Source organism: Larimichthys crocea, chromosome XXII, assembly GCF_000972845.2.
Source record: "Larimichthys crocea isolate SSNF chromosome XXII, L_crocea_2.0, whole genome shotgun sequence".
Classification (NCBI taxonomy): domain Eukaryota; kingdom Metazoa; phylum Chordata; class Actinopteri; family Sciaenidae; genus Larimichthys; species Larimichthys crocea.
The window spans coordinates 2,933,998-2,944,964 of record NC_040032.1 but is presented as its reverse complement, the minus strand read 5'-3'; the positions used below and the strand labels follow the sequence as shown (position 1 = coordinate 2,944,964).

Sequence of the window (10,967 nt, the reverse complement as noted above, 5' to 3'; positions counted from 1 at the left end):
ACACACACACACACACACACACACACACACTTTGCAGCATTGAAACCACAACAAGTTCTGTTTTTATCTGTTCAAACTTGCATGCAAATTGATTCGAGCTGGGGGTCAAATTGCAACTTATTATAGTAATGACACAAAGATGGATGCAGCAATCCCACGACTAAAACGCAACGTTTACACGGGCGCATGCAGCTATTTAACCTTCGGGAGCAGCAAGTTTGCATTTGCATGTAGTGTGTGTTTGTGTGTGTGTGTGTGTGTGAGAGAGAGAGAGAGAGAGAGAGAGAGAGAGAGAGAGAGAGAGAGAGAGAGACGGGGGAGCAAGACACCACCCAGCTCTGTATGGGAGGGGAGGCGGTAGGAGAATGTGGAAGGGAGGGTGAGGAGAAAGAGGGAGGAGGGGAGGGTGAGATGCTCGTTTCAGCACCGCGGACAGCTCCCGGTAAAAGCAGCCAGCCAGCAGCGGGTCGCTCCTCTCTCCTCTCTGCTGCTCTGAAAACAAGAGAACAAACTGATATTTGATATATATATATATTTTTTTTACACCTCTGAAAATGAGTGAATAAGATATGTTTTTTGAGGAGAAGGCTTTAGTTTAGTTCAGTCCCGAGCAGGCGACATATTTGTGGTGACAGGCTACAGACAAAATCGTTTCAGGACTCCCGAGGTTCGTGCGAATCTCTGCGAAGTTTCTCTGCCTCCTCCTCCTCCTCCTCCTCCTCCTTCTGCTGGTCTGCACGGCCCGGAAAATCTGCTGGTGTTCAAGGGAAGTTGAAGAGAAAACAAAAGTGACAACACCGCCTCAGCACCTTCATCTTCTTCTTCTTCTCTTTGGACTTTTTTTTTTCGTGCGTAAAAGGATTTCTGTTTGTTGGATAATACTCCTGGTAGCTAAGAAAGGCAAGCGAGACAAGTTTCTTCTTCGTTCGGTGTTATAGGCTTCTTCTTTCAACCTCGAACCGCCCCCACCCCACCCACCACCCACCCTGTAACGCTCTTACATTAGCCACTGATGCACGCCTTTGATGCGCCCGGATACATTTCTCCTCTCTCGCCGTGCTGATTCCTTTCTCCTCCAAGTCATCCATCTCAGTCTTTTTTTTTTTCTTTTCCAGATTTAACATTCAAAGAGGGACGCCCTGCACTGCCATCTTCCCCTCCCATGTTCTGCTAAAGACTGGTAGGTGATAATGGCAATGGATCGATGAAAAATGCTTATTCAGATTGTTCTGAGATTAAGTTGGAGGCCCTGCGTTAACGCAGAATCAGAGAGGACACAGTTTAGTAACTTTTAAAACTGATTTTTTTTTCCTCCTCCTTTTGAGACTTGCTGTAGACAATAGGTGTGTAGCCCGTTTGTAGTTCTTCATGACGGAAACGATGGCGCTGAGTGGGAACTGTAGGACTAACCCCAAAGAGCAAACATCCGTCCAGAACAGTTTTCCAGATGTGGTTGAATTAAATGTAGGGGGGCAGGTTTATTACACGCGTCACTCAACTTTGGTGAGCACCCCGAGTTCATTACTCGGTAAGCTGTTCGCATCCAAAAAAGACGCTTCTAATGACTTGGCGAGAGACCCCAAGGGTCGGTATTTCATCGACAGAGATGGTTTTTTATTCCGGTATGTGTTGGACTACCTCCGAGACAAGCAAGTCGTCCTCCCGGACCACTTCCCGGAGAAAGGGAGGCTCAGGAAAGAGGCGGAGTACTTCCTGCTGCCCGACCTAGTGAGGCTCCTGACCCCTGATGATCTCAAGCAAAGCCCGGACGACTATTTCCACAGCGACTATGAAGACGGATCCCAGGGCAGCGACCACCGGCAGTGCCCGCCGCCCTCCCTCGTCCCCGCAGACAGAAAGAGCGGCTTCATCACGGTGGGGTATAGGGGGTCGTGCACCATGGGCCGAGAGAGTCAGACCGACGCCAAGTTCAGGAGGGTACCTCGGATACTGATATGTGGACGGGTGGCCCTCGCCAAAGAAGTTTTCGGGGAGACCCTGAACGAGAGCCGAGACCCAGACAGGACCCCGGACCGGTACACCTCCCGGTTTTACCTCAAGTTCAAGCACCTGGAGAGGGCTTTTGACATGCTGTCGGAGTGTGGTTTCCAAATGGTGGCCTGCAACTCGTCAGTCACAGCCTCGTTTGTCAACCAGCACACAGAGGACAAGATCTGGTCCAGCTACACAGAATACGTCTTTTACCGTAAGTGACACATTTTTTCCCCTTAGAAAACACACACACACACACACACACACACACACACACACACACACACACACACACACACACACACAAAGTTGGAGTAACCGCTAGAAGGCGTGCTTGGTTTGCTCGCTCTGTGCATGAAACAGACATCTGGTTGTTGGGATGGATGGGACCACCCATCTTTGAAATGATGTGGGTGTGGTGAACAGAGCTGCTCCCACCTGTTTCTGTGACACAGTAACTGTAAATCTGTCACAATTGTTTTACTTAGACAGGCTCAAAGGCACTTTTAAAATAGCACAGAGACTGCATGAGTTCCACTTGTCCATGACCTGTGGGTAGCCTTCATCACCTTGGTTAAAATGCAAACACTGAGTCAGACTCTGTTAGTGTCTGAAGTTTTGTCTGAGCCCTGTGGAACAAAACCAATTAGAGATCACTCCTGGTAATTAGGGTTAAGCCGGGGTGTTGTTATCTTTCCCTGGAAGCGATGAGACCTTAGCAGCAAGCACATAACTGACAGGCTAGTTCATGTTATAATCTCAGTGTGTTCAAACCTATTACAGCATGTTGCAGCATTCAGTGCTCTCTTGCAAGCTAGTTTATATTTCACAAAATGTAACCAGATTTTACTCCTATCCGAGCCACTGCAATCGTCAGAGCAATGATTTGTCAATGCTTGCCATTTCTCATCTTGGTGCAATTTTCTCCTTCACCTCCTCTTTGCTTTCATCTAGCCCATCCTTTCAACCTCTTGCATTTCCTTCTGCCTTTCCTGCCTCCCATTTTTCCATCTTTTCTCCTAACTGGCAGGTAGGAATCTGGCAGGAGTGGTAGCGAAGTAGAGATCATCATGATTTTTATAGGCCTACTAAATAAGATTCATAAGATTTTCGGAGGCAACAACATAATCCATATTCTCTGATTTGACAGTGTATAATTTATCACAAACTCGTACAGAGCTGCCACAATAAAGCTGCTATAATAGAGACAGTTTGTAAGTGAGACTGTGGATATCCAGACAAGCTACTTGGATGTTGTTAGACACAGCTTTCCCTGGAATAACTCCAGGCCACTTTTAAGATGAAAGAAAAAAAAGTCTATTGTTCATGCATAGGATAGAAAAAGTGCACAGTTATATTTTGGAAATTTAATTGTTGTAACCTATGAGACTGAATCAGATTAATAGTATCTAACCACACAGGGCAAAGAAGTACCAGACATATTAGTCTGGATTGTGAATTTAAAAAAAAGGGAATAAACTGCTCTGCTTGTTTGTGATTTATAATTTATTTGAAATGTTGCAAGGATGATATCATAAATCATACCCCTTTTGATAATTGCAGCTCTTTTTCTGCAGTAATATGTCCTTTTGCCCACACAAGTCCTCTGAAAGGCATTTTTCACAGCATGGCTTCATGAATATTTGCAAATACGACTAGACTCTGTTTTGGTCATAAATATAGTTACTACAGTGACAACCTTTTAACATATATATGGGGCTCTGTTAGCCAATTTCAGCATTAAAATTCCTGTAAATTACAATAGCCTTCTTATATAAGTGAAATACAGTAGAACAATGCACAATGTGCACAATACTGAGATCAATGTGTCAAGGAAGCTATGTTGATATTACAACATAGAGCAAAGATTTCTACTCTCATATGCACAGGGTCAAATAATGGAGTATTTGCCCTTAAAAGGTTACAATTTAATAAAGAGTTCAGTTTTTGTCAAGTGTTCAGTACTGAGTAGGTGTGGGATTCATTGATATTTAAATACTGTACATAGACTTCATATGGAACATCCCCTGTGGACCCAAACCCTCAGAGCAGACAATATTGGTACTTTTGACAATTGCAATGACGTGATGGAGACTGCTTCCTATTCATAGGAAGCGTTTTTTTCAGTCTAAGAGGACAGACATGTAACCCAGTTGTTTGTGCTGCTGGCTATGCCGTCTCATTTCAGTGCCCAGTCGTCCAGATGTTTGGCAAGTACAAACAGTTATGGGCCAATATGCAAACATCCTTAAAAGATTAGTTTCAGTTCATGATGTGACTCACAAAACACTCATTTTAACATTATCTGTAAAGTTATTTACAGCCCAAAAGTATATTTTATTCATCTTGTTCCAAAATGTCTTTGTAATGACTGGGATGTGGGCCAGGACCGCTGGTAAGGAACCACTGAGCTGTGCATCCACCACCACCTTAGGGAAAACCACTGCCAGCACCATAAATCACATAAGTCAAATGATCACATGGTCACAGAGCAAAGAGGAGTAAAAAAAGAAACACATGAGAGCGATTCGCTGGGCTGCTTCCATGCTAAATGAGCTCCGCATTAATGGCCTGCATGAAGCAGCTACAATGACTGGATGGCTCTTGGCTCTCATAACCCCCAGAAGTAGCACTAATAAGCCAAATCAAGTGGTGATGGGGGTTGCTGACACACACACACACACACACACACACACACACACACACACACATACACATACACACTACACATAGACGGACAGAGACACACACCTTGCTTATGCAGTATCTGGCAGTCTGTCTGTGGGCTGCCTCTGCAGACCTCTTCTTGCTTACTGACAAACAACAACTGCTTCCTGGCATTGTTGACAAATGTTCAGCTTGTTAGAGGGTGCACACTCAAAGGCAAGGGCACAAATGGTGGTAGATGTGTTGGGCCTATATGTCAACACACACACTCACACACACACAAAAAAAAACAAGCCCACGTGCATCCGTGCAAAGAAATACACATTCAAAGAGGCAATAGTATGCATGCAAATGCAGGTAACCAGTGCATACACACACAGATTTTGTTAAATGCTGCAGTCACCGAGTGGTTTAAATGACAGTCTCTTGTTTATCCGCCTGTCACATTTTTGGCACGCTCACCCCCCCCATACTCCTGCTTCCCTCCCTTCTTTGTCTTTCCTCTGCCTCTTCTCTTTTCATGTCTTCTCATTTTGCTCCAGTCAATCATACTGGGCTTTTCTCTCTTGTCTCGGTTCTCGCCCTGCCTCTCTCCGGCTTCATTTCGCTCTGTGCACCACAGGAGGAGCACGGAGCAGTGCGGCGGCACCAGTTGCCTTTACATGCCTCACTGCACCGTCACACCTCCTGTCTCGCTCCTTATTCATATCTCTGTCTGTCTGCCTGTCCATCTCCATGATTGTCTATTTACTTTCATCTTCAGCTCCTTCTTTCTGTTTGTGCCACTCATTATTACACATATTCCATGGAACCTGTATTTCCTATTTGCTGGCCCTCTGTTGGCCATATTAGAGGTCCTGAGGTCTTTAGAACTCATTGTGCCTCTCACATTGTGTTTGGATCTTTTCATTTGTGCCAGGGAAGGTCTTTTCCTGTGCCAACTGTACAATAAAGATGTCTTCCCCAAGCGGCAACCTTCGCTGCTGGGAAATAAAGCCAATGCGGAAGCGCTAAAAACTGTAATTACTTGAGCGGCCGCTTGAGACAGGCTGCAGAAGTGAGTCAACCTCCATACACGTCCGTATTAAAGCAAAAATAAATGTGTTTACAGCCTGGTACAAAAACAGTTTTGGTCTCTATAACTAATTTCGCTGTTCAAGACAACCGACAGGGGGGTGGGTTTTTTTTTATCTCACCCGTTCAGATTTTTAAGGATTAAATTTAAGCGTAACTGTTTTTCCCATCAGCTGTGAGCCAGACCTTATCCCAACATCAGTGGCTACAGCCAGACCGTCCAAAAACTTGTGGAAAGCCATCTCAGAAGAGTTGAGGCTATTTTGGCATCATATTAATACTCATTGTTTTTTAATGAGCTGTGCAATAATCCCATATGGGTGTAATGTTAATCGGTTTTACACATTTGAGGCTGACATTTCCATTAAGGTTAATGCTGCTATCATCTTCTATTGACCATAAGGTTGTTTGCTGTGCTAAAGTCAGCTTGTTAATATACGACCAAGCTGTTACAGTAGTTTAGATCAGCAGAGCAGACTCATTTAAGAGTTCAGGCCAAATTTTACAGAGAAAACTAACAAGCAACAATCCTCCATAATGGAACCACGTGTTTTGCTTAAGCTGCTGTTGTAGTTCACAACTTTGCCAACTTCTTCTTACAAGCTTTATGTTTTTCTTGCTGGAAGCCCGATCCACATTTATCTATTGGCTTTGATTATAGACTCCTCTGATAGTACTTCCTTTCTGTTTGTGTCTATTCAAATACTGGATGGCCTCTGAAACCCCCGGAAGGCAGATGTATTTACCAATTTGTTGCATGACTGGAGTGACTGATAATTAATCATCACTGTTGACAGTTGTTTCTGTGGTATTCACCGCCTGACAGAGCCTACCGCAACTGAACCATCGAACAACATCCTACGTGTGGAAAAAAAAGTCTTTGAGAGGATGAGAAAATCATATTTTTTGGCTCAGGCTCTATGTCCCCAGGCTTTATTTTTACCTCAGTTGAACATGTCAGAGTGAAGTGCTTGTCATTACAAATGGTCATTTTCCTGACCATGTGTGCTGGTGCGTGACACACTGTGCCATTAGCTTGTTACATACAGATGAGTAACTTTGTGTGTCGCAAATGTGTTTTGGCAGGTGGGAAAAAATGGGTTATGGTAATGATTATTGTGTGTGCGTTAATGCGTGAACCCTGTTGCGCTACCTGAGGCATTTGCACACCCGTTGAGCCGCTGGCTAAACACACCTGCACTCCGCCAACCCCTCATGCACACGCACATACGTTTACAACACCCTTGCAGGCACACACGCTCATCACCGTATGAAACTACATTACACTCATCCTGTGAATGTCGCATGGCCCAATCAGTGACGACATTAGCAGTGGCGGTCCCATGCTGCAGGGCTGTAGGAAGTGATTAGCCGAGGAGCAGACAGGCCGTGACAGCTCTGAGGAGAGTCTTGATAGGGACAGCTGCTACCCTGGCCTCAGCTCCACAGGGGAGTCCACACCACACACCTCAACTGCATTATTCAGACAAAAGACAAGGAGAGAGGAAGCAGGTGGAGAACAGTTTGATGTATGATAGAAGACAAAAAAACACTGCTATATTACTTTATAATACTTGTTACCATGACTACTAGTGATGCGAATGCTTTGACTAGCGCTACTGCTACGATGGGAAAATGATGGGAAGCTACACTGTAAAATGTGGGCTGTATTATTCAGTGTTACCACAAGTTCTACTAGGATATCTTGCTATGCTGCAGAATGCAACTGCAACCAGTGGCACTTTGTAAATCCAACTACTGCTATTCAGTACTACTACTACAAGCTACAAGTACTGCTAGAGCTCCATTAATCTCAGTGCTGTGTGTCAAGTTTCAAGAAACATTGTGTTTTATTTGCTTTTAAATATTTAACATTTAGCGTGTATAAGGCCTTAGAACATTATGATTTTATGAAGAATAAGATAGTGATTCCCATGCTCTATTATGTCTCTTAAGTTGCAGCAGTTTTTGGGTTGCTACATCAATTTGGTGCAAAAACAATTTTGGACCACTTTGGCCCACAAACTCCCTCTAAAACACCACATTAAGACATCAAGACCACTTGTCATGATTTGGCATCAAAAACCTCTGACATTTGGAAATTTCAGATAAGATTGTATTTTTCAGTGATTGGATGGTGAGCACCTCTCTTCTAAAAACAGCTCAAACTCCCCTTATTTATTTGTAGTATAAATCAGCCAAACATCCTAAATGCATTTACAGTTAGAAGGCTGTGATTACCTTAAAGGTCACAGCAGGTCATTTTATACAGCACAGTATAGTAAATAGTAAAAGTAAAGTAACTCTAGTTACTCTAGTAAAGAAAAAATTAAATGCTTTTATGGATGATCTATTGAATCTGTCTGAATCTGGCTTGTTAGTGCTGAATTTATACAATTCCAATAGTGTTTAGGGACACCAATATGCAGAAATATTTTTACTGCATGCAAAAAAACATAATGAGGCATGGGATCAGCATAAAGTGTTTGTAAAGAGGAGACTTGTGGATACTCACTGAACCCATTTCCATTTAGGTATCTTGAGGTGATACATCAAGGATCTTTTTTTCATAACTAAACTAAATTTTAACCTAACTTTGGAGTGTTATTTATCCCAGTTCCTAAAAAGCTAGCATGGCATGGATTCCTTGTGTCTTCCTGTATGTAAGTGTCTTTACTCTAGACCCTATAACCTCCAAAAGACAGTGCATATTGCTGCTTCAACTCCTGGCGTTTAATTCAAAGCACACTTTAAAAGCACTTTGTACAGGAGTACAAAATACAAATCCACATAAAATCAACAGCGAGTGCAATAAAATCAAGGTTAAGGGTATAAAAGCAAGGCCAGGACCATAAAAGTGACACCATTAAGAATTAATTTCAAGTTATTTGCATTGCAGGAGGGCTTCACAGAATTGACAGTATAAAAAGATGACACATAATCAGCCTTTTTAAGTGTATAGGGCTGTCAAAATTGCTCCAAAATTACATTTCGAATATTCCCTCTAAAAAAAACCACATAGGTTCGATCTTTGCTGAGTGAGTGCTGAGCAAGACTTGTGCGAGCAATTAAAGGTCCCGACTCTCATAATATAAGCAGGCTTTATTCAGTGACTGAAGATCACTGAAGGTCGATGGTAAGCTAACTGTAGCTTACACAGCTTGCATACAACTTTATCTCGAGGCTCCGTATTTTTGCCGTCTACTGACCAAAATCTGAAGGGACTTTGGAAAAGGGGCTTTTTAGGTTGCTTTGAGTCCAAACCACTCTCTCTGCTGCCGAGTTGGGCACTGAACTTTCTGTCATTTCGTTTTTCTCTCTGCCTTCTGCATTTGCCACAGTTTTTGTCGCGTCTCACTTTCAGCAGCGAGTGACACTGTGCAAGTGCAACTCCGGTGACCTGTCCCTGACCCGTCATGCTGTGCACCCACTCGCAAAGCAGCTGCTGATGCGTTTTTTTCCACAGACGAATATTAATTTTCACAATTGAATCTGTTTTTTTAAAAATATTCAAATATATATTTGAATTTAGAATATCTATTGACAGCCCTAGTATGCGGACCCTGAGAGCAACCAGATGGTTTACTAGAGGTTTCGGCCTATCTGGTATCTGGTAGTCTCTTTTCAAAAAGTCTGGAAAGAATCGTCAGACATAATGTATTTAAAAATATAGAGATTTTCTTCATGTTGCTGCCTTTCATAGTGATATGTTGCTTTGGTGCTTTGCAAATTCAATATAGCGAGATAAAACTGGCGTGAACATGCCTTTTATTTTGCAGCGATAATCTGCTTTGTTTTGTACAAGCTGCAGGCAAGGAAGAGACTTTTGACAAGAATAGTCAAGAACACAGAGATGACTCTTTTCCTTCTTCACCTATGATTTAAAAAAAAAAAGCTTTACACTGGGAATAGCTTTGAGTTAGAAGAAACAAAGTAATTGTTAAATGCAAAAAAATGCCTAAGAGTGGGAGATCTGCGAGATCTGCAGGTGAGTGACTGAAAGTAAGACCTTGTATGTAGTTGAGGGTTAACAAAAAATGAACTCAATTTTCACTTCTGAAATAGTGTTTACTCACCTTTTGAAGATGAGAGAAAATACGTTATAGTGTCTGTTAAAGCAAGAAAATTACATGATGAGTCTTTTCAGAGTAATCCTATCATGAAACAAAACATTTGTTAGCCTTTAAAATTGCTGGCTCCTGATTGATTTTGTGTGAGGTTACATAAAAGTAAGATGAGGACAGTATAGAAAGAATGATGGATAAAGGGGCAGGTGGGTCATATGGAAAGAAGATAGACTTTCTTGTTTGTCTAGCCTCCCCTTGACCTTCTCCCCTGGAAGCTTAGTGTAGCTACGTAACGTAGATTCCCATAATCCCCAGTCTCTGGAGGATATGGGGAACTATAGAGCTGTGGGAGAGACAGAGAGAGAGAGAGGGGTAAAGAAAAGAGAGTGAAAAACCAAAGCGTCAACAACAAGCTCCCTTAAGCCCTCTGTGACTCCCTCCTCTCCTCGACGTCTTCCAGCCCATTTTCTCCTCCTCTGTGACTCTTGACAGTCTATTCTCTCTGCGGTGGTAGGCACAGTTGATATAATGCTGATGCTCTTCCCCTGTTGTGTAGGAATAAGTGCTCAACGGTGTGACGAGGTGTGGAGCGTTGCCATAATGACACAAACTGCAGCTGGAGAGCCTCTTCACACGCTCAACACACCGGCTGGCTGCTGCAATGCATCAATGCTTTAATGGCCCCGCTATGTGCGAGTCCAGATTGGCTTGGAAACACAATGTAAAGGACGCACAGAATTCTTAGCACATCAGTAACTGCATCGCCTAATCATACCGGCAGATGCTTCAACCGTAGGAGTGCACGTCACAGTTCAGATTAATGATTGCTGCCATTTGTTAGAGTTCCTCAGACAAAAGATCTGCTGCCGAAGAGGACATACATCATGTTACTCAACTTTAGTGCTGTTCAGAAATGCTGTGTGCTCTTTGAGGAATGATCCACATATAACCAGAAGTATTCTTAGTACTTCAGCAGACTACAGTTTGACGTAGTTTCACGTGATTTACATCTCCTACTTTGTGAGATAAATGAACTAAACTTCTCAGATTAACTGGAAAAAGCACACAAAGCTCAAAACGGGGCAGTTTTTCTTTCAGAGGTAATGAAGGTTTTTACAAGTTTTAGGCACATGACAAACGTGTACATGTGGCGAACCCAAAGAATGT

The 10,967-nt window shown here is 43.0% G+C and overlaps 1 protein-coding gene across 1 annotated transcript in view; it reads left to right on the top strand.

Moving 5' to 3' along the window:
- The first annotated feature begins 361 nt into the window (after window positions 1-361).
- Window positions 362-10,967, top strand: part of kctd16b (potassium channel tetramerization domain containing 16b) — a 75,218-nt gene continuing 64,612 nt past the window's right edge. The window contains exon 1 of the mRNA XM_010729309.3: window positions 362-2,206. Within this exon, the coding sequence (XP_010727611.3) occupies window positions 1,369-2,206 (838 nt within the window). The 5' untranslated portion in view covers window positions 362-1,368. The remainder of the gene's footprint in view (window positions 2,207-10,967) is intronic.